The sequence below is a fragment of the Giardia intestinalis genome, chromosome 5, assembly GCF_000002435.2.
Source record: "Giardia intestinalis strain WB C6 chromosome 5, whole genome shotgun sequence".
In the NCBI taxonomy this organism is placed as follows: Eukaryota; Fornicata; order Diplomonadida; family Hexamitidae; genus Giardia; species Giardia duodenalis.
The window spans coordinates 863,009-885,351 of NC_051860.1; the positions used below are offsets into that span (position 1 = coordinate 863,009).

Here is a 22,343-nt window from a genome sequence, read left to right on the forward strand (position 1 = left end):
TCAGCTGTTTGCATAGGCCCGTGCAATCTCTTTGACACGCTCCTGTGTAGTTGCCGTGCCGAACTTCTTCTCGAAGTTATAGAACCTCTTTAATACATACGACATCTTCTTCAGCGATAACCGTAATGCACAACACCGCTCATAGAGAGACCGTACGTCCTGGGGATTTATAGGCGCCACGTGCTTCTCTTCCATGTCTAAGTATTGCCCCCATATATCCATCCGCTGAGGCATAGTACCCACAAGTTTGTCAAAAGCCGCTCTTCCCCGTGTAACGTCATTTATTTTGTACTCTGCCCGGGCAGAATCGCAAAGCAACCGCAGAAGAACGTCCTGTGAAAGACAGCTGGACGCCTTTTGTAGTTCCTGCCCTCGCGCCTTTATACGGTTACCTTCTACGACATTGGCGGGGATATCATGGCCCTTGACGTTATAAAGGAACAAGAAATAGTCCCTCCAGTTTTCATAGATCCTCTTCCGTTCCTTTTTGGAGAATAGCACGTCGTAACCTCTTGCGGCTGATTCCCAGTCGCCCTGGTCTAGCTTTCCGGAGCAGTATATTCTTAGAAGCTCATTGGGATCGTTTCTGCGTATTCCCTCATAGAGTTCATTCATCCCCGCTTCTGGACCGTGAAACTTCTCCTTCAACGCTATCTTCGCTAACCAAAGATTCCTGTAATCTACCTCCTTGTCTGGACAAATCTTTGTCATGGCTCGATCGAGGACCGCCTCCGCCTTATCGATGCTCGCCCTATCAACGTGGAAAGCGACATACCGAATCCAGAGATACGAAGACTGCTCGTTTCCTGCCAAAAGTCTTTCAAAGTCTGCCTCTGACTGCGGGGCAGCATTCGTTAGCAGCTCCTCCTCTCTTTCACGAATGTCTTTTTCCTCCTTAACTCTTTTCTGCTCGGCAGTCATTTTTGGTGCCTGGCGCACTTCGTACTCTCGCACTCCATTATTCAGAATATCGTCATTTGCTTCCTGATAGTCATCTGAATAGCTAGAGTCATCGGCTACTGGACGCTTCAATGTACCAAAGTTGAGGAAATTTATAACCGGACCCTCGGTCTCCGACGAGTCGCTTTCGGTATTTTCTTCCTGCTTATCATCCTCTTCTTGTTTCTCAGACCCTTGGCTCTGGTTGTGATCATCATCCAGTTCTCCAGCAAAGAGATCATAGCTACGTGTCCGCTTTCGTACCGGCTCAAATCTACTCTGATCTGCTTCTACCGCTGGTGGCTTGAGTCCTTGGGCCTCACTACTGGTCGTCGCTTGGTTTAGAAGCTCTTCATGGTGAATTGCGCGTGACTTGTCTTGCTTGTTTCGGCGAGTCCGATCCTGCTTCAGAACGGGTAGGTTCGTGATGTCGATTCCAGCAGCTAAAAAGTGTGCCGCCTTCAGACCCACCGATGCTCCTTTAGCAGTCGGCTCTAAAACAATGAAGTACAACCGTTGGCCTTTGTAGTAACTGTTAGAGCACCTATTAGCATTATTTAAAACGATCTTTTCGCTGTTCATTGGTCCATGGCCGGACACGTCAATGGAGTCGCTGATCCTGGCTCGGACACGGGTCAAAGGGTAGCAATCCTCAACGGTTATGAACACTCCTCGGTCATCCATTACATTGTCAACTCTGCCAATTAAACATGCACCAGCCTTAATGATAACGCTTGGATGCTTGATATTGGGGTTGTTGACGACGGTAGGCTTAATTGTGCCATTGTATTGCGGCATGTCGTTGAATGTGCTTGTATCTAGGTAACGGACACGCACCATTGTGTTAGATGGGTACTTCTCCTGTACTTCCTCTGGACTGATAAATTCCTCAGAGATCTCCTTCATCTTGACATGAATTGTGATGGACTCGGAGACCACAACTTGCAACCCTGCACCTATCTTGGAGTATGGACGGATGAACCCGACATAGGTATCGTGTATAGACAGATCTTCGGCTGTTTGAGGAAGAAACAGCCGCTCTTGGCCGACGGAGATGAAGGAATGACGAGACATGGAGGAAACTTGAAAGTCTATAGGCCGCAGAGATATGTTGTCCGGGCCTATGCGAATGCATTTGTGGTACCCCAGGATGTCATGGACAAAAGCATCTGCATGGTTTGAGAAGTCTTGAGGGTCATTAAATAGCCTGGTTACGGAGAGCACCGGCGCCAAGAATAGGCCTCTTCGACTGCAGAACTCCACAGGAGATGTAGCTGTTAGGAAACACATAGATGTGTGCCCGTTGAGACGCAATGCACCTGAGGGCAGCACTTGGCAAATAGTATGCTGGAGCCCTGTGAGCGTGTTCGTTGGCTTAGTCATGGCTATGGAACACAGACCCACAGGTGAGGAAAGCATGTTCTCCTCTAGAGGGTCTAGCGTACCGATTCGGTTGATTCCGGCGACAATCACTGGATTAGGAACCTCTTTAGACGTGAAGGATGTTATTGTAATTAAACTGCCCTCTTTGTACAACTCTCGGAGCGGACGGACAGCAGCAGGGGTCTCAAAAACATCAACTGCATGAACAAACACAAGGCAGTTATCAAATAGGTCTCGGAGAAGCATATAGTGCTCTGTCACGTAACGGACCATGCCTATGGACGTGCACCCAGACTTGGAAAGAGCAGAGCGTAGCGCCCTAAGGCCTGCCATGGAGAGTGACGCTGGATATAAGTCTACAATTTCGCAGGACTGCTCACCTGCTGCGGAGTCAGTATCAGCACAAATAGTAGAAAGCTCCTGGTCACCATGCAACGTAACAAGGCTTCTGACACAAACATCGACAATGCTATCTGATGCTGAGTGATGCCCATGCTTTTCAAAGTATGCCGTAAGAGTGAGTTCCCCACCTGCAACGAATTTGATTATTTCTTCACTAAAGGCAGTGATCAGCGAAGAAAGCTGTGCTGGCTTTGTGGAGGTCTCTACTAGCTTAGCTACAAGCCGGCTGAGTAATACAGCCTCAAGGGTCATGCGTCCAACGATGCCCGACCCCAGATCATAGATGGCACAGTATGCATCTGGGCTCGTGTTTGAAAAAAGGTAGCTTCCCTTTAGTATAGATCCATTTTGGCAATCACCTGCTGAGGAAATCCCATCGTTTAGCTGTTGAGTCTGTGGAAGCACTAGCCTGGTATACCTTGTTGCAATCGAACTATCAACCATAGACTCAATCTTTTGCGCCCCGAGAGGAGCCTTGAAGACCCCATTGTGGCAGTATCCGCTAATACTTACATCAACTTTCCTGTCCCGATTTGCGCGGCGCTCTCCCACCTTTACAACACGCACCTGGATAAGAGTCAATGGACAGATGTTGTCAAGTTCATGGTTTCCAAAATCAGGATAGAATATCTCAGTATTCGCGGACAATCGAGCAGTGAGCCCGCTGACTGACATATGTGTAACGACAGCTTGATAGGTCTGTCCTCTTGTCATGACATCTGTTTCTGCCGGAAGAACATGCTCCTTGTTAGCAAGAAAGCTAGAGCTAGCTCCAATATACACAGAAACCCTATCTCGAGTGGACAGTATGGTGAGGAGCCGAATGCATGGCAGGATAGAGAAGACATCCTGCTCTTCCTCAGAGTCGTTGGCTCCCAAATAAAGCCTAACAAGCTCAGCGGACTTGCCAGGAAAGGCTATGCAGCCATGCGGGAGGAAGACATGGATGGACTCCTCCTGTGCTCCGGAGAGCTTGACCCCGAGCTTGAATCCTCCGAGTGCAATGCTCCTTATTTCCACCGTGGCATTTTCCCTGCTCAGAATGGTGCCCAGGGGTATCTTATTACTACAGTCCCCGTCCACAGTGAAAGAATAGGGTAGCTCAAATTTAATAAAGTGCCGATAGTTAAGTACCCTCATCAGACCATCAGCATAGCTTGACCGCAGCTTAGCAGCGTCGTCTCCGCGCTGTGATTCTGAAAGACGATCTACGGTCGTGTACTTCTCGTCGTTTCTCACGCAAATGAATTCATAGACTTGGCCTATCTCCATTCCATTGGCATTGGCACATATTCCATTATACAGATTAGTGAATTGAATGACGGCCGAGCACTTTGCGTTGTCAATGAAGCTTGTCACAACCCCTCGAGATACCATCCCTGGCTTTACAGTGTCTTTAGAAGAGAAGAGGGGATCCGAGCCTAGATTGGCAAGCGATAGGTAATAGACTTGCCGTGGCTCATCATATGCAATTACTCGAAGTGTGCCATGATGCCTATTAATGTTAAGCCCGACTGGAATGTTGTGACCCTTTAGGTGTGAACCGTAATGAGGCTGATTAATCATGCCATGAAGAGAGCGTGCTGGTGAGACCTCTATGCTAACATGTACCCCAGTATCAAGAACCTTTGTGACCTTGACAGGTATTTTCTTATCAATGATCATACCCGAGTGGTACTCAGCTTCGGTGGACGAGACTATATCTCCTGGATTTGCAGTTCCTATATAGAGATCGTCAAACTGTCTATACCCTATGATCTTTGTTTTCAAGTTAATAGGCTCGCCTATCTGCGCTTCGGCTGCTGCACCATGGTGTGTAGATTCGACTGGTATGTAGACAAACGACGAGAGATCGGAGTCTAGAGAAGCGTACACAGCGCCCTTTACTGTTTGGACCATGGTCAGCTTTCCTTCTTGAAGTACCTGGCCAACACTATAGATCTGTGTTGGTGCGGCGTGATCCAAAACAGAGTCCATGTTAGATAAATAGATAAGCGGGCCATCAACGTCGGTCGATTGCGGATTCAGATCTAGATAGATCACTTTGAACTTTCCTTGGAAGCCTGTGTATGTTGCATATCCACTACTGGGATCAGCGGGCCGCCGGAAATGCTCAGACAGGACATACCCATAAAGCTTGGCAGAGCGCATGCCCTTCTGACTAGACTTTCCTCCTGTGCTGATAAGGCGCACCACAGAATGCGTTGATGCGTTATGCACCACCTCTGCTTTGATGATCTGCCCTGGGACAACCTGATTATAGCCGTCAAAGGCTGCAGCTGCAGTTAGATCAAGTTTTTGAAGGGAAACCTGCAGAAGTGTTCCTGAGGCGTTAAGATCGACAACCGCACATTGAACGACAAGTCCTGGCTTGAGCCTGGAATGGAGCTCCTCGGGCACTCTAGATTTGGAAAGGAAGCAGCTCGTTTCCCGGGCATCCTTAACTTCTGCGATCCAGCCGTGGTCCTCAACTGTTTCTATCTGACAGACAACTAGAGATTTGCGCGAAAAGTCGCGCTGGTGAAAGAGAGAGGGCTTGAGGCCTAAGATGGGCTTTCCTGTGGCATCTTGGCCAACTACAACACCGAGTACGTAATCACCAGCCTTATATAGTTCTGTGAGGGGCCTTACGCGTTCGGAGTCTATTGCGTTAACATCGGAAACGTTCCCAAGTATTCCAAACGGAAGATTAACAAGCATGTATTCTGGGCGCACATTAGCAACTATTGCGAGGACCATGGTGCCCCTGTGGAGCTGCGAAGCCGCCGGGCGAGCGGTCGTGAGGAGCTGATAGTCGCTGGACATAGTATTTAATTTTAAATGCAAAGGAAGAATCGCCGTTGCAATTAAAACAACACTTCACAGCTATGCAGTAAATTCCGAGTCGTCAGGATGTCTGTTTCAGGCTTAAAGCCAAAGATGGCCTCGCAAGCATACGAGATGCTTGAACGTCAGATGATGGAGATCACAAACCCCAAGCAGCTAAAGGACCAGCTGGTAAGCCTGTGCCGTGAAATCCAAGATCTGGTACGAGAATCCGAATGCATGGATAAGATACTTGGGCGCCAAGTCCATGCACTTAGTAAGGCAGAAAACGTCGGCGACACCGCGGTTACACAAAAACTTGACCTTTTGCGAGCTGAGTTGGCACAAGTGGTTAGTGAGGAAAAGGAGCTTACGGAGCAGGTTAGAGCTATGAAGCGGACAGCAGCCAAAAAGGGACAGGAGGCCAAACGAATTCGGACTGAAGCTGGCAACGCGATTAAAGTGGATGGCATCGATCGCTTCCCCGTGACGCTAGCAGAGGTTGAAGCCTTCCTCCTACAGAGACCAGATGTCACCAGGGCTGAGGTTGATGAGGGAATTGAGTTTCTTTGCAAAGAACATGAGAGTTTAAAGGCAATAATCGAGCAGTACATTAATGCAAAGGCGGAAGCAGAAAGTGAGGTTCATGGGGAGTTGGCGGAGCTAGGCAAAAAATTCGCCAAGCTTAATCGCGAAAGAGCAAAGCTATCGATGGACCTCGAAAAGCAACTCCACTGGATCCACATTCTTACAATTAGACTGCGGAGCGTGCGTCGCGCAGCTCAGGCGGCCGCGAAATCGCCCCAGGCACGGAAATCCGTGACCTCTCCCAATATTCCTATGGATTCTGGTGCAGAAAGAGGCCCTGCCAAAGCAAAGAAAATCCCGGTTCGGTAGCTCAAACATGCAAGAGGCAGTGCAGCGTCTTGGGACCGCGTAAGTAGCAGAATTAGTTTACTGTCCACTACTTGGACTGGGACTGCGCCTCTCCTACAAATGGAAATGCAAAGTGCGGTGTTTGCTGTCCTGGGGACATCTGCATCGGCGCGAGTACTTGACCCTGCATGCCGTTCATCATCGGCATGGGCATGTGCACCATCTGGTAGCCAGGGATCTGGAACATATCGGTACCCTTCACCTGCGATGAGGTAGTGGGAGGAAACGGATTCATCTCTCCTATGGGTCCTTGACTCGGATAGTAAACGGGGACATAGACTACCTGAACCGGCTGTTGGTTTGGCTGGGCGGAAGCTATGGGAGCAGACATAACGGGGATGTTGCTGGCCATCACGTAGGGCTGCTGGCCGGGCTGTTGAACCATGGCCATCTGTTGGGTGTTCTCTGTGGGTCTTCCCATATTCTTCTCGAGAGCCATTACATCTATCGGCGGCGCCTGCTGCCCTCCGCCTGGCTTCAACATTAGTTGAATGTTGTCTTTCTGGCCATCGTGAGGCTTCTGAACAACACTAGACGGAGGAGTACTGTCCTTTGTGGTTTTAGTGCTTGTTATCTTAATAGTAATCTTCTGCGAGGCAGAAGTGGCAGTGAGCTCCGGCTTTGAGACAGAGTCAGCCCCTTGAGCGATTGCAGCCTTTTCCGCGGTCTTCTGGGTATTAATAACGACCTTTACAGGGGCCCCCGGCGGCGTGGCGGGCTCTGATTTATCAGGTGCTGCATCATGTTTTTCCTTCTTAGATGTGTGCGTTTTAGGCTTAGATGATGTGGCAGATTCTTTAGAGTTGTTAGTCGGACCGGCATCTGAGGGCCCCGCATTCTCCTTCAAAGCTGGGCTCTTGGAGGTGATCTGCAAGACTCTTTTATTATCAGCATTATCCTCGCCCTTATGTGTAGAGTCGCTGGTTGTTCTGTGCTTCTCAGGCGTAATTTCGTGACTCACCGCTTTAGTAGAGCCCTCACCATTAGTGGGCCCAGTGTGCTTCGCGGTTTGCTGTCTTTTATGCTCGTTTCTATTCGGCCGTCTGTCGTTGTACTCGCGTCTCCTAGGATTGGGTCCCCCGTGACCAGAAGGCCTGTGGAGACTCTTATTTATCGGATTGCTGATCCATGGATGATAATTTGGAGAAATGAGTAGGTCAATTGCCTTGTCGAAATCGAAGTTTGTCTCCCGCAGAGTTGCCTCACAATCCTGCTGTCCTCGTTGAATATCAAAGTCCTTCATCGTAAGCATAACCTTCTTCACCATCTTTTCCTGTTCCTGAGTGAGACTGGCCCCGCTGCTCCGCCCAGACTCCTGGTGGCCGTACCGCATGGCTTGCATTTAATTAGCAATTTAGATGATTTTTAAAATGGAATCGATTCACTCCACAATTCTGATGGCAAATCCACAAGATTTGCATTTCACTTAAAAACATTTCAAGTCCATGCTTGACGCTAACAGGGCTGTGCTCGACACCATCCTGAGGAGCTTCCGCGAGGCTGAGAATGTCTGGGAGACATTCTTTAAGATCTGTGAAGTACCCCATGGCTCCTACAACCAAGAGCAGATCATTCCGTTCTACACGTCGTTCTTTGATAACCTCAAGACTAGCATTTCTGGACTCACATACTCGGTAGACGGACTTAAGAACATAATCGTACGAGTTCCAGCCACACCGGGCTATGAGCGTGTCCCTGGCATATGTTTGCAAGGCCACAGCGATATGGTCTGCGTGAAGACGGCGGATTCGTCTCATGACTTCAAGAAGGACCCCTTGATGCTCCGCGTGGTACAGAAGGATGGAAAGGAGTGGTTAATGGCCACCGGGACAACCTTGGGGGCAGACAACTCCATAGGCGTTGCCATCGGGATTGCCATTTTGCTGGAGTGCGCCAAGGATAAAACCTTCTTGCACGGACCGTTGGAGCTATTTATCACGTCTGACGAAGAAGTTGGCCTCCTCGGAGCTGCTGGAATGGAAGAAAACTGCCTAACGTCGAAGTATCTCCTGAACTTGGACTCAGAAGACTTCGGAGAGATATGTGTCAGCTGTGCAGGCGGGTTTCGCGTTACGTTCACGCATACAATCAAGCGCGTAGACGCCGGCACTGATCCTTACTATAAGCTCCATCTATCCAAACTTAGTGGTGGACACTCTGGCTGTGATATCCACCTATATCGTGCTAACACCATCAAATTGATGGCACGCCTTGTTTCGAAGATTCCAGGTGCCAGGCTCTGCGCCCTCTCTGGTGGCTCTGCCCATAACGCCATCCCAGGGTCTTGCCAGGCGGTCATCACGTGTCGCTCAGACATTACGCCCGCACATATTGCCAAGATTTGGGACGAGATTTATATTGCATACAAACCCACAGATCCCCACGCAGTTCTTTCTGTGGAGAAACATACGCAGCAGATCAAGCCCCTTTCTCAAGCTGACAGTGACAAGATACTCAACTTTATTACTGTCATCCCGCACGGGCCAATTCGCTTTTCACCAACTGTAGAAAACTTTGTCGAAACTTCTTTCGCAGCCACGATCGTGAAGCTTACTGAAGGAGAAACTGAATTCTCTCTTCTGGGTAGTGGGCGCTCCTCCATAGAGTCTGAATTGGATGGCGTCTACGAGCGTCTTAAGGCGTTGGCCAGTCTTGCCGGATTCTCTATCTCTGAGCAGCAGTCAAGGTACCCGGGGTGGCCAGCCAATATGGAAAGCGTCTTTCTGAAGCAGGCAATCGAGAGCCACGAAACCTTGATTGGCTTTAAGCCTCATGTCGGCGCTGTGCATGCGGGCCTGGAGGCGGGTCTTATTTGCAAGAAGTGTCCTGGAATGGACGCGATTTCAATAGGACCCACTATAAAGAATCCTCATTCTCCCCAGGAGGCATTAGAGATATCCACTGTGGCGCCAATTTACAGACTGACGCGCGCTATAGTCTCTGAGTTGGCGGCGAAGTACAAGTAAACTGGAGTAGGCTGACAGGTGACGTAGGCCATCGTACACTGATGGCAGAGACCGTGCGCAATGTAAGTTTACAAGGCAGAATCGGGTCCGGACTTCCGCCCTCAGAATATCATGGAGTGGGGTGGTCAGGACTCTCATTCTCCTCATCAAACTCGCAAGTGTTATAGTCTGGTGCTTGGTCATTGGTCGGATCATTTGGTAGTATACTAGTGTCAGCCCTGGTTGGTGACTCTTCTATAGTTGACTTGGTCAGAGTTCTAGATTGTCTAGTCTTTTCAGGCGCCTTCGACTTTTTCGCGCCGCTTGTCGTGGTCGTAGGGCTGTTGCTTGACTTTCCGGTCCTGTATTCTCCGGTGAGATATGTTTCATATCGCCGCCTCTCCTCTTCTTCAACCTGCTTGCTTTGCTCTATTCTGCGCATTAGCCTCTGCTCTTGCTTCTTCAATCGCCGGAGCTCATCTTCGTTGGCCCGACGTTCCATTTCTAAGCGATCCATTTCCTTCTGCTGTCTTTCCTTCGACCTTGTTATCCAGTACATCTTTGGGTCGTCGCAAATAGCATTTGCGTTCATCGCTTTTGCTTGTGCAACAAGCTCCTTCTGGCGCTTATCCCACTCTTTCCTCTTCTCGGCGAGCATTTGGGCCACCGATGCACGATAGCTAGCAGCTTCTTCTCGATTCTTGTTTTGAATATCCTCTCTGTTTCGAGCAGCGTTTTCGTGGAGGGAGGCGGCCATCTGCTTGACCGTTTCTCGCAGCTCTGCAGAGTTGTCGACACGCGCCTGCATAACAAGCTCCATTTCACGCTTCATCCGATCGGCCTCTTCACGCTTGAGCTTCATTTGCTCTGCTATGTCTGTTGCATTTTTGGCCTTAGCCTCTGCCATCTTCGCTTCGGCCTCCAATTTGCGGAGCCTTGTCTGCTGCATCCAAACTTCCTTGTAGGATGCAAAGACGTTTGATTTCTTGTCAGTCATGTTAGTTGTATCCTTACGCCTCTTGGACGAAGCGGCGTTCGGGCTAGGGCTATCTGAACTCTTGTGCATTTTATTGCTAGGGGCTTTTCCGCCATTGCCTCCGTGCTTAGCTTTTCTTGGGACTTGGTGCGCATTAGAAGCGCTCCTGTCTAAGCGCTCAGGGTGCTGTGAAGCGGACCCACTGAGAGCGTCATTTGGTTCCTGTTGATGCTTAGTTTCCTTAGCCTCCGGCTCTTGTCCAACTGCTTCACCTGCTTCTAGGTTCTGCTTTTCATCGAGTAGCATTTCCTGTTGGATTGCGGATGCGTCCTTCACTGGCTGCCCACCACCCGACATCTCAGTGGTCATTTAATTTTAATTGCTTTTATTATTCGCCAATATTCTGAAATAACAACAAGAAACAGGGTAAGAAAAAGCATCAGAGGTCATGTCGATGGACGTTCCTAACGGGCTTTGCTGTCGTTACTGCGGTCGACGATGGTTTAAGCATGATATTCAAGTTCATGAGAAAAACTGCAGACTCAAGATCCTATCCACCATTAAAGTTCTTGAGGGAAGGTACCATAAAATGCACATCCCGGCTCCTCCTGAATGGGAACCGTGGATTCTGCCCCCAAAAGTGTCACTGGCTGAATACAACAACTATGCAAGTCGTTTCTATTCGTCCACAATGCCGGAATGCCCCTCGTGTTTGCGGAAATTTCCTATTACAGCACTGAATGAACACATCAACGAATGTACAGAGAGCCTAGGGAGAAGCATGGGTGGGACAGTTGGCGGTGGTCTCGGGGCCACTGGTGGCGCTACGAAGAAGCTTAAGGCCTCTTTGGGTCCAGATGAGGGCCGTGCTACCCAGAAGCCTAAGCTCAAACCAAAGCCTCAGCCTCAGCCCACGTCAGGCCCAGGAATTGACAACAAGTTTGGCGGTCCTCCTGTGTCAAGACAAGGCCCCGATATGGGGGCACGAGCAGGCGGCGCAGACATGAAGATCGGTGGCAGCGGGAAGGGTACGTATAACTTTGACAACATAGAGGTGGAATCTGGCGGTGTGGACGGCCGCATAGAGTGCCACAGGTGTGGACGCAAGTTTGCTCCTGACCGCATAACGCAGCATGAGCGCATATGCAACAAGCTTAAGGCTCTTCCGGATGAAGTAGATAAGGCGGCAGATGGGGACACAAACTATGCCCGTACCCGTGAGCCCGATCCCTCTAGGTTCAAGAAAAATGGTACGACTGGATTCAACAAGGCAAACATAGTCCCTAAGACCCTTACTAGCAGTGGAGATCACGATAGCCGAAGCCCGCCAATAAAGTCCAGCTCTAATGCCGCTGCACGTGGAAAGCCATTTGGTGGAAAAGGAATGGGTGGAAGCGCTCCATTTGGCGGCGGCGGTGGTGGCATGAATGATGGACGTGTCGAGTGTAGGCGCTGTGGCCGTAAATTTGCACCTGACCGCATAGATAAGCATGAGAGTATATGCAAGAACATTCAGAATATGGATCCTAGGGCTAACAATCCCAATCTTCGAGAGAACATGATTGCTACGTCGCGTGCAAGCACAATTGGGTCTTCTGGAGCAGGTACTAGGCAGAGTGGAAATATGGGGAGAAGCATGGGTCCTCAAAGAGGCTCTGGGGCACCCACTCGAGCTCCTCCTGCGCGCTCTGCCACTGGCGGACAGTCAAAGTTTTGTAGTGAGTGCGGGTCGAAGTTCGCTTCAGACACAGCGAAATTCTGTATGGAGTGTGGCTCAAAGCGCTAGAAGAGTAAACTAAAATGCACAGCCAGTGGCAGTTTACACGCCCGTGCTTAACGCGCACGCTTCTCACGCTTCCTTAGGAAAAGAGCAAGAAGGCCGATCCCAGCGACCTTGATGACCTTAAACCTGCAACCTGGAATATCACCAACTGCACGACCTGCACGACCAAACCCTGCGACAAGCACCTCGTCATTGTTATCAATGTAGGTGATAGACCCGTCGCGAGGAACGAATGCGGTGATCTTCTTGCTGTTCTTCGTCAGCTGCACACGCACGGCCTTACGGACGGCAGAGTTCGGCTGCTTCGCCGAAATCCCAATCTTCTGAGTGACTATCCCCCTGGCCATGCAGGCGCCCTCTAGAGGGTTGGCCTTGAGCCATGTGCCGAGGTGTGCCTTTCTATATTTCTTGTCGGCCCAGCGGTTGACGCGGCGGACCGTTCGGAGCTTGCGGGCAGTGTAGAGACCGGATGTCTTGCTCATCAGCTCCGGACTAAACAAAAAACGGCATTTCAATTTTAAATAGAAGTAATTTTTTGAAAGCGAATGCCGTCAAAAGTCAGAAATCGGCTGCTGCAGTTCCGGGTTTTTAAAAGATGACATTCTACAACCACCGCACCGCAGCGCAGGCCCGCGCACGGGAGCTGGAGATGGAACAGAAGGCCGCGCAGCTGACCCAGTTTGCAAACGAGCACCGGGTAGGCCTTGCCATGGAGAAGATGGAGGACGCTGCTGAGTTCCGCCGTGCGCGAGCCACACGTCGCGAGGCAGAAAGGGAGTTTGCTATGATCCGGGAGCACGAGGAAGAACAAAAGAGACGCGCAGCGCTAGAGGCTCGTATACGACGTGAAGAACAAGAAGCACAGGAGAAGCGCGCAGCGCACCAGGCACATCTCGCGTTTTGTGCAAAGAAGGACATTGTGCTCAGCAAATCAGATGAGATCAAGACTTTGCGGCGAGCAATAGAGGCAGCCATAGCAGCGAAGGCGAACGCCCTTTGGACCGAGGAGCATCGACGCAATGCCGCTGCTGCTACTAGCGCAGCTCTGGCATGCGAAAAGGCCGAGATTGCTGCTGAGCTGGAGCGGAAGCGCCAGGAGGACGAGGCAATGATGCTTCGGATGCGCGAGGAAGAGGAGGCCCGGCGATTGGAGATAGAAGAGATGCGCGCACTCCGTGCAGCCCGGATTACCCAGGAAGCAGAGCACATGAAGAAACTCGAGCAGGATCTCGTGAAGGCAGCCATTGAGGCGGCCATGGCCGAGCGTGCTGCTCAACTCCAAGCCGTGGAGGCCAAACGCACGCAGGCCGCACTTGATCAAAAAGCCTTCTTAGAACAGAGGAGGCTGGCTGTGGAAGAGGCAAAGAAACGAGAGCAAGAAGAAGAGCTCCTTATTGCAAAGTACGAACGCGAACAGGAGGAACGTGTTGCTCGGCGTGAGAGCCTTAGGAAGCGCCAAGCAGACGAGCGTGACTCGCTACTTAAGGCTTTGGCTGAGGAGTTAGCCCAAAAAGAACGGAGACGCGAGCGTCTTGAGGAACTTCGTATTGCCCTTGCAGCGGCATACGAGGAGCAAAAGCGGCTACAGGCAGAGGAGGAAGATGAACTTAAGAAGCAAAAGGTGCGTCAAGAACTGCAGGCTGCCTTCAAAGAGGCTCAAGAGGCCCGCGCTCTGCGTGAAGCAGAGGAGCGCGCCCAGGAAGAAGAGTATAAGAGGAGGCAGCTTGAAGACTACAGGCATTCAGAGGAAGTGGAGCGTGTTAATGATAGGCGCCGCCGCGAACTTATGGTTGCATTCGGGCAAGAAATGTCTCGCCAGATCGAAGCCAATAGGGCTGCACGTGAACAGGCAGAGGTGGAGCGTCGTGCTGAGGAGCAGCGGATTATGAAGTTAGGAGAGCTAGATGATGAAGCTCTGGCAATCATCCGGGCAGAACGTGAAAGATTGGTGCGGGATTATGTCGCAGAAGTATTGGAGTACATGCCTGTCGGCATTCTTACAGACGATGATTTGCAATATCTTCCGCTGGAGGTGCAAGAAAACATAAAAGGCTTGCGCCTGAATAAAGAGTTCAATGATCTTGGGGTCCAGGAACATGCCTCTGAGTTGACAACTGGTCTTACACCACCTACACGAGACAAGATTGACGCCATTGAACGCCACCAGGCAGAATTAAAGCAGCGATTTACATCCCCCTTTCCTTGGTAAATGGTTGTTTTCCTCACTATTTCTTGCATCGTGTACTACTAATCTGTTTTCGAAGACTCGTGATGTCCTCACTTTCACCTCAACAACTGTGAGCCCTTTGAGCACATTACAGATGGCCGAATTACAGTCCTTTCAGGCCAGATTCCTAACTACAAAACATCAGTATGGCCCTTGACCCCCACTTCTGCACCGTCCCCATTCGATGCAGGACGCCTCATCATCCGGTCCTTTCAAGTCTCTATGCATGATCCGTGGCCTTGTGTTCCGCACTGTGCCTTGCATCCTGGTAGTCACCTCCACTGGGTCCTTGCCAGCGGGGCCGACGGTCTCACAGCGATCGCGTATGACAGAGCAATCACCATCTAATGTGCGAGCCCTGTGATAGGCCGTGATGTTGGAAGGCGACATCGGTCAAAGAGGAGACATAGCCACACATTACGAGCCACGATGACATGACACATTGCATAGCATCGTGATATATGCGTGCATAACCGGTACACCAATAGGCATAGAAACAGCACACCAGTGCCACCAGGTCATGATGACCACTCTACCCACCAGTTATTTTTAAGACTGTGCTACTGGAGCCTACTTACAGGCGTAGTCCAGAGACTTCACAAGTAAGTCTCATCCAAGTCATGGCCAGTGTGGAGACAAGGGTTGATCGTTGATGGTATATTAAGGGAATTTCCCTCCATTTGTATATTAGAGTCTCTTGTATTCCTCGGTCGCTTCATGCGATGTGCGTGTCCAGGGGTGCTCGTGTGTCTGTCCAGGGTTCAGACCTTTGCAAGGACACACGTTGTCCATTAGTATGCCTCGCTTTTTAATCTGCCGTCTGGTGAACGAGCCTGGGTTGTCACTTCTTTTTCAATAGAAGTCTCCTCTGTCGCGACGGCTGCTGTCGAGGTCTGGCTTTACTGGCTGGGGTCGTCTTTCGGTGTCTGTCCAGCCGTGGTCCCGGAGGCCGGCGCTCCCTCCTGTTCGTAGTCCCCCAGGTCAGTGGGTCCAGTCGACAGTTAGAAGCAGGCCGGCAGGAGGAGTTGCCGGGTGGACGCCACAGGGTAGTGAAGGCCAGACAGAGCGCTCCCGGCGTCGCTGGGCCCCTTGAACTTAATTTACTCTCCGCTTCACCGGGGCGGGGTTGTCCCCTGCCACCTGACCAGGTCCTCCATGCGAGCCACCGCCGCCCCGGACAAGCCACTCCCCCCATGCACCGGCCGAGATCCAGAATCCGAAATCAGAAGGTCAGATGTCGTCCAGCTCCGACGGGGAGGATTGTGCCTCCTCCTCCAGGGTGGTAACGAATGCAGATGAGCGTCCGAGGCTGGTGGTGGGATCAGCCTCTCACACGCTAAGCTGACGCTCACCAGGATCATTGCCCGCTGGTCGAGATGGACCCACACGTGACCCATGTAAATCCCTCGACAAGAAATAGGAGTTGGGGTGCTTGGCTGGCAGAGGTGGACTGATCCTGCCCGCACCGGAGAGTATTGGCCTGGGCCACCTGCCGGGTGTCTGCCACAGCAGTTGGCAGTGCCTGACACCCTCGAGTAGACAGGTGTCGTCTGCCGAGCAAGCCGACTTCGGTGAGCCAGTCCTAATCGCTCTTGGTGCCTCAGACGACGCCTCTCAGAGAGGTGGCCCTGGACCGACGCCTCGACAGACCGAAGCATCACCCCCAAGTGTGTTGTGCAGTGCAGATGGAGCCCACACGTCACTGAGCCAGATGCACTGCACAGGGTGGGCGTCGACGCGGTCTCGTGCTGGGTGACGGACCACCTGCAAGAGCGCACTGCGATCCATGAGCAGAGGGCCGGGCCTCTTCTCCGACACAACGCATGGGAGTACTCCATCGACATCCACGAACGCGTACCACACCCCAAGATAGAGGCGCACGGGGAGCGCACCCCCGACAGCAGGGTCGATGGTCCACGTCATGGGGAGACGAAGAGGCACCCCAAGAAACGGGGTAGACACCCGGGGTCGTGGCGTGCGATCTTCGTCATGGAACACCAGGGTCCCGGGCCACGTGGAGGCCAGATCGCCGCGACAGACGCAAGACCCTGAATAACGGGTGCTCACTAGATGTCAGACGATGGTTGACCCCGACGGGCCAGAGGGAGGGAAGTCCTAGGGGGCACCGCGAGGAGCGGCAGCTTTTAGGAGAGCTGGGACATAGGGGTTCTTCCGCCGGAATCGAGGGCATCCGACCTCGGACTCTGGACTCTGCCTAGAAGCGAAAGACCTGCCTTCACTTGCCTCAACTGCCATTAAACTCCGATCTTTCCCAGTGCATCGAAGCAAAAATAAGACTGTCCGGGCTGCCTCCACGTGCTAATAGATCCCATCAGAAGCAGACGAGTCGTGGAGATGGGCTGCTCTCCTCGCATCGATGCAGCTCATCGGCAGGCACAGGATATCGGGTGCACCGTCCCCAGCCATGACGGTGTCAACGGCGATGTGCATAGCACTCTCGAGGGCAGGGGAGCGGTCACCCCTTTTCCCGGTTGCTGGCTGGCTAGCAACGTACATAAGGCGCACCCGCTTGTCAGGCAGCTGCACCACTAGTGACGCGTTTACTATCTAAGTACATCTACGCCTTGCCCCGGCAGATGAACCACCAGCAGAGGAAGCCCACAAGGCCAGCCACGACGACAACCGCCGCGACGGAGATCCCCGCGATGGCCCCCGTGGAGAGCCCGCTCCTGTTGGCGCCAGAGGACACACAGGAGGTCCCACTGCTGTCTAGACTGAAGCCACTGTTGCACTCTTCACACACACCGTCCATCACACAGCTCTTGCAACCACCCACAGAGCACAGCACACACCCGCTGCCGTCCTTGTTGGGCTTCTTACTACTGTCACAAGAGGTACACACAGCGGGGGTCATACCAGCCCCAGTCAAAGGTGTCGGGGCTGTACACTGAGAGCAGCCATCCACTCCCACATATGCCTTAGCAGTATCACCAGTGCCTGTTGATGTGCCTAGGGGGTTACCACATGCCAATACAGACTGATCAGTAGCCTTTGCTTCTGGGACTATGAAGTACCTATTGTTGGCCGCCTCTGTGCATATCCCACTACTATCTGCTTTCTTGCACATATGACTACCTGGTACTTGACCAACCTTATAACAGCCATTCATGTACAAGAAGTATCCTGTAGTACACTGTGTACATGTATGACTGGCACAAGTATTAGCTCCTTTACCAGTATCAGTACATATACCATCAATTGGTACCTTACTGTTATCCCCACAGTATGAGCAATAGTGCTTTGTGTTGCCATTCTCGTCAATTATTATAGCATCGCAGGCTCCAGATGTCCCCCCGCAGGCAGTCTCATCCTCACAGGTCTTGGTACATGTAACAGGACTGGTACCACTCTGCTTGTAGTTCACCTTACAGGAGTTGCAGGTCAACGAGTTAGAGAAGGTGCACGTTGCACAACCAGGCACTCCATCTGTTGGGTTATCACAAGAGACACATGTGCCAGGACCACTGCCTTTCATGAAGAATCCAGGCTTGCATGTATCACACTTATCATTGCCAGCAGCAGAGCATGTAGCACAATTATCACCACAGGCTGCGCATGTAGCGGTACCAAAGTACCCCTCTAAGCATCCACTACAGGTTGGATTGCTATTTCCTGTCTTGGTACAGGTCTTGCAGCCAGGAACACCTGTATTACCGCTAGCCTTGTCGCTATCATCGCCACAGGGGATACACTTAGTATTTCCCTCACTTAAAAAGTGCGTATTGCCACTTGCACACTCTCCCTCCGCAACGCACGTCGTCGTCCCGTCTGCCGCCGTCTTCACCATCTTGCTACTGCTGCAGGTCCTACATTGCGGCTTGCCAATAGTTGCATTGTACTCACAGGTGGCACAGTCAGCTATTCCACATGCCTTACATTGGCCTGTTGTCGGGTCTGCATAGTTACCAGCACCGCATCCACTAGCCTCTACACAAGTGTTATCACCCTTCAGGTACTTCCCCTCAACGCATGCCGAGCATTGATTTTGATTACTCTCTGAGCAGGCAGAGCAGCCCTCTCCGCACTTCTTACACGTATTAGAAACGCTATCCTTAACGTACCCAGCCTTGCACTCAGTACACGTGGCAGGTCCTGGACTACTAGCTGGCGCCGTGCACTTGAGGCAGTTGGCCACTCCTTTGTTCTCATTCGCTCCCTTGATATCATGACAGAGTATGCACTCGCTACCCTTCTCTGATGGTGCAGCCGGGTTCTTGAACAGGCCGTTATCTGCCTTACAAGTAGTGCATACTCCATTACTGGCTGCTGTGCAGATATCACTCCACTATCACCCTCTATCACACACTATCACCCATTATCACCCTCTATCACCCACTGTACAGCATTCACTACCTAAGTACCTACGCCTTCCCCCTGCACACGAACCACCAGCAGAGGAAGCCGACGAGGCCCCCCACAACAACGACCACAGCGACGGAGATCCCCGCGATGGCCCCCGTGGAGAGCCCGCCCCTGTTGGCGCCAGAGGACACACACTTACCATTGTCTAGACTGAAGCCACTGTTGCACTCCCCACACACATCATCCACCACACAGCTCTTACAATCACCCACAGAGCATGTCACACACCCAGTGCCGTCCTTGTTGGGCTTCTTATCACTGTCACAGGAGGTGCATATAGCAGCAGTCATGCCAGCCTCAGTCAGAGCTGTTGGGGCTGTACACTGTGAACAGCCATCCACCCCCACGTATGCCTTCTGACCAGCCAGCTCGACCCCAAGGGGGTTCCCACAGGAGAGGACAGACTGCTTGTCCTTGGTGGGCGAGGGAGGGATGAAGTACCCGGCTGCCGCCTCTGTGCAGACACCCTCGCCTGCCTTTGTGCACATGTGACTACCGGGGGCATTGGTGGTACTATAGCAACCACCCATGTATAGGAAGTACCCTTGAGCACAATAGCTGCAAATGTGATCAGTACACCCAGCATTTGTTCCTTTGCTATCAGTGCATATACCATCAATAGGGAACTTACCACTATCCCCACAGTAGGAACAATAATGCTTTGTGTTGCCCTTATCATCTATTACTATAGCATCACAGGCGCCAGAAGTACCCCCACAAGCCGTTGTATCCTCGCAGGTCTTCACACACGTTGTTCCCTGTAACTTGTAGCCGATCTTGCAGCGGTTGCAGCTGGCCGGGCCCGGGGCGGCTGGGGCTGTGCAAGAGAGGCATCCTGCAAGCCCGCTGTAGCCACTATCATTACCATTCTCGCACGAGATGCACTTTCCTTCGCCGGTGCCGGCCAGGAAGAACCCCTCCTTGCACGTTTTACATTTAGTCTCATCTGTTTTAGCTGAACATGTGACACAGTTGGCCCCACAAGCCTCACAAGTGTTTGATGACTGTTCAAAGAAGTATCCATCGAGGCAAGCTGTGCAAGTTGGAGGGGAGCCATCTGCACTCTTAGTGCATGTCTTACACCCTTCTTTGCCTTTATTGTTATTATCCACGTCTTTAGTATCTCCGCATAATAAGCACGCCGATTGGTCCTCCTTCATGAACAGCTCGTTATCAGCTCCTTGACACCCAGCATAAGAATTTTCCACACAGGTCGAGGTTCCGTCGAGGGTTGTCCTGGGAATCTTATTTGAATTACAAGTCAGACACTTGCCCTTTGCCGTTGCACTATCAAATGAGCATGTTGCACAGTTGGCATCGAGGACAGTACAGGCAACGCAGGTCATGCTAGTGTCATCGGGGTAGTGATCGTTGTTACACGTACCTTTGTCTACACACTGGTTCTCTTTCAGGTACTTCCCTGTCTCGCACGATGTGCACTGATTTTGATTGGCTCCACTGCATGTAGCACAGTCGCTGTGGCATGCAGCACACTCTGTATCACTCTTCTTATACGTTCCAGCCATGCACTCGGTGCACGTGGCCGCTCCTGTATTGCCACCAGGTGCCGTGCACTTGAGACAGTTGGCCACCCCCTTGTTCTCATTCGCTCCTGTAGCATCGGAGCACAGGATGCACTCCCCACCAGGAGTCACCCTCTCTGCCTTGTTCTGGAATATGTACTGACTATTTGTATTACACTCAGTGCACACTCCACTACTGGCTGCTGTGCATATCACACTCCACTATCACCCTCTATCACCTTCTATCACCCTATCACACATTGTACAGCATTCACTACCTAAGTACCTACGCCTTCCCCCTGCACACGAACCACCAGCAGAGGAAGCCGACGAGGCCCCCCACAACAACGACCACAGCGACGGAGATCCCCGCGACGGCCCCCGTGGAGAGCCCGCTCCTGTTGGTGCCAGAGGACACACACTTACCATTGTCTAGACTGAAGCCACTGTTGCACTCCCCACACACATCATCCACCACACAGCTCTTACAATCACCCACAGAGCATGTCACACACCCAGTGCCGTCCTTGTTGGGCTTCTTATCACTGTCACAGGAGGTGCATATAGCAGCAGTCATGCCAGCCTCAGTCAGAGCTGTTGGGGCTGTACACTGTGAACAGCCATCCACCCCCACGTATGCCTTCTGACCAGCCAGCTCGACCCCAAGGGGGTTCCCACAGGAGAGGACAGACTGCTTGTCCTTGGTGGGCGAGGGAGGGATGAAGTACCCGGCTGCCGCCTCTGTGCAGACACCCTCGCCTGCCTTTGTGCACATGGACTTACCCGGCTGAGCTGATATACTATAGCAACCACCCATGTACATAAAGTACCCCGTAGTACAAGACTCACAGACATGGTTGTCACAAGTATTGCCTTGCTTATCAGTAGCACATAGTCCATCTATAGGATACTTATCATTATCTCCACAATAAGAACAGTAGTGAAGCTCCTTCCCTGTACTATCTATTATCATGGCATCACAGGCGCCAGAGGTACCACCACAAGCAGTGTCATCCTCACAGGTCTTCACACATGTATAGTCATTCCCTGCATCTCCATTGGGCTGCTTCCTATAGTTTGGCTTACAGTCAGTGCACTTGAATGTGCCACTGTTAGAGCATGCACTGCACCCTTCGCGACCCTTATTGTCCACACTGTCGCATGAGACACACTCACCAGGTGCTTGGCCTCCTTTCAGGAAGTATCCCGGCTTGCAGGTTTGGCACTGGTTAGCATTAGCGCTGTTGCAGGTGGCACAGTTGGTCCCACAGGGCTTGCAGGTGGTATCAAAGTAGAATCCAGGGAGGCATGCTGAGCAGATTGGAGGCTGTGCCAGGTCGGTTTTCTTACACCCACTGCACTCAGCAATTCCCTCGTCAGGGGCGGTTCCTCCGGTAGCGCTGCATAGTATGCAACTGTTCTCATCCTGGCTTAGGAAGTGTGTTCCCACTGTGTTTAGCGCTGCACATCCCGCCTTATCCACGCACTCTGTTGATCCATCGACATACCCTTTAAGGAGAGGCTTGGCTCCCCCACAGGTGCTGCACACCGGCTTCTGTAACTGATCGTTGTATGCACATGCGGTGCACCCAGTTATCTCACTGCACGCCTTGCACTCCCCGGACTGTTTGTCTGCGTACTTACCAGCACCACATTGACCAGCCTCTACGCAAGTGTTAGTATCAGTCTTCAGGAACTTCCCGGCCTTACAAGAGGTGCACGCATTCGGACCGGCTCCACTACACGTCTCGCAGTCGGTATGACATTTGGTACATGCGCCACCATCGTTGTAGTACCCATCTTGACACTCTGTGCACGTGGCTGCCCCCTTATTATTAGTTGGTGCTGTACATGTAGCGCAGCCCTCGACTCCCATATATCCATCTGCTCCCGTGGCATCATGACAGAGTATGCACTCGCTACCCTTCTCTGATGGTGCAGCCGGGTTCTTGAACAGGCCGTTATCTGCCTTACAAGTAGTGCATACTCCATTACTGGCTGCTGTGCAGATATCACTCCACTATCACCCTCTATCACACAC

General features: G+C 51.8%; 8 protein-coding genes and 3 pseudogenes across 8 annotated transcripts; 4 read left to right on the forward strand and 7 right to left on the reverse strand.

Moving 5' to 3' along the window:
- Positions 1–5,529, reverse strand: GL50803_0014702 (RRNA biogenesis protein RRP5; the record flags this gene model as incomplete). The annotated part of the gene is made up of 1 exon (XM_001705120.1): positions 1–5,529. The coding sequence occupies one exon, from the start codon at positions 5,527–5,529 to the stop codon at positions 1–3; it is 5,529 nt and encodes a 1,842-aa protein (XP_001705172.1).
- Positions 5,530–5,616: 87 nt separating this feature from the next.
- Positions 5,617–6,426, forward strand: GL50803_008410 (uncharacterized protein; the record flags this gene model as incomplete). Its single annotated transcript, XM_001705121.1, has 1 exon — positions 5,617–6,426. One exon carries the CDS (start codon positions 5,617–5,619, stop codon positions 6,424–6,426), a length of 810 nt encoding a protein of 269 aa, XP_001705173.1.
- Positions 6,427–6,493: 67 nt separating this feature from the next.
- Positions 6,494–7,807, reverse strand: GL50803_0022855 (uncharacterized protein; the record flags this gene model as incomplete). The annotated part of the gene is made up of 1 exon (XM_001705122.1): positions 6,494–7,807. The coding sequence occupies one exon, from the start codon at positions 7,805–7,807 to the stop codon at positions 6,494–6,496; it is 1,314 nt and encodes a 437-aa protein (XP_001705174.1).
- A 103-nt stretch (positions 7,808–7,910) lies between these two features.
- GL50803_008407 (Aminoacyl-histidine dipeptidase) lies at positions 7,911–9,431 on the forward strand (the record flags this gene model as incomplete). Its single annotated transcript, XM_001705124.1, has 1 exon — positions 7,911–9,431. The coding sequence occupies one exon, from the start codon at positions 7,911–7,913 to the stop codon at positions 9,429–9,431; it is 1,521 nt and encodes a 506-aa protein (XP_001705176.1).
- A 109-nt stretch (positions 9,432–9,540) lies between these two features.
- Positions 9,541–10,755, reverse strand: GL50803_0016266 (uncharacterized protein; the record flags this gene model as incomplete). The annotated part of the gene is made up of 1 exon (XM_001705125.1): positions 9,541–10,755. The coding sequence occupies one exon, from the start codon at positions 10,753–10,755 to the stop codon at positions 9,541–9,543; it is 1,215 nt and encodes a 404-aa protein (XP_001705177.1).
- Positions 10,756–10,834: 79 nt separating this feature from the next.
- GL50803_008405 (Zinc-finger of a C2HC-type domain-containing protein) lies at positions 10,835–12,172 on the forward strand (the record flags this gene model as incomplete). The annotated part of the gene is made up of 1 exon (XM_001705126.1): positions 10,835–12,172. The coding sequence occupies one exon, from the start codon at positions 10,835–10,837 to the stop codon at positions 12,170–12,172; it is 1,338 nt and encodes a 445-aa protein (XP_001705178.1).
- A 47-nt stretch (positions 12,173–12,219) lies between these two features.
- Positions 12,220–12,651, reverse strand: GL50803_0014699 (Ribosomal protein S23; the record flags this gene model as incomplete). The annotated part of the gene is made up of 1 exon (XM_001705128.1): positions 12,220–12,651. The coding sequence occupies one exon, from the start codon at positions 12,649–12,651 to the stop codon at positions 12,220–12,222; it is 432 nt and encodes a 143-aa protein (XP_001705180.1).
- Positions 12,652–12,764: 113 nt separating this feature from the next.
- Positions 12,765–14,378, forward strand: GL50803_0016267 (Trichohyalin-plectin-homology domain-containing protein; the record flags this gene model as incomplete). The annotated part of the gene is made up of 1 exon (XM_001705129.1): positions 12,765–14,378. One exon carries the CDS (start codon positions 12,765–12,767, stop codon positions 14,376–14,378), a length of 1,614 nt encoding a protein of 537 aa, XP_001705181.1.
- Positions 14,379–16,974: 2,596 nt separating this feature from the next.
- GL50803_0050045 (pVSP) lies at positions 16,975–18,702 on the reverse strand (annotated as a pseudogene; the record flags this gene model as incomplete).
- Positions 18,703–18,778: 76 nt separating this feature from the next.
- Positions 18,779–20,524, reverse strand: GL50803_0050046 (pVSP; annotated as a pseudogene; the record flags this gene model as incomplete).
- Positions 20,525–20,588: 64 nt separating this feature from the next.
- On the reverse strand, positions 20,589–22,322 carry GL50803_00114121 (pVSP; annotated as a pseudogene; the record flags this gene model as incomplete).
- Positions 22,323–22,343: the final 21 nt, after the last annotated feature.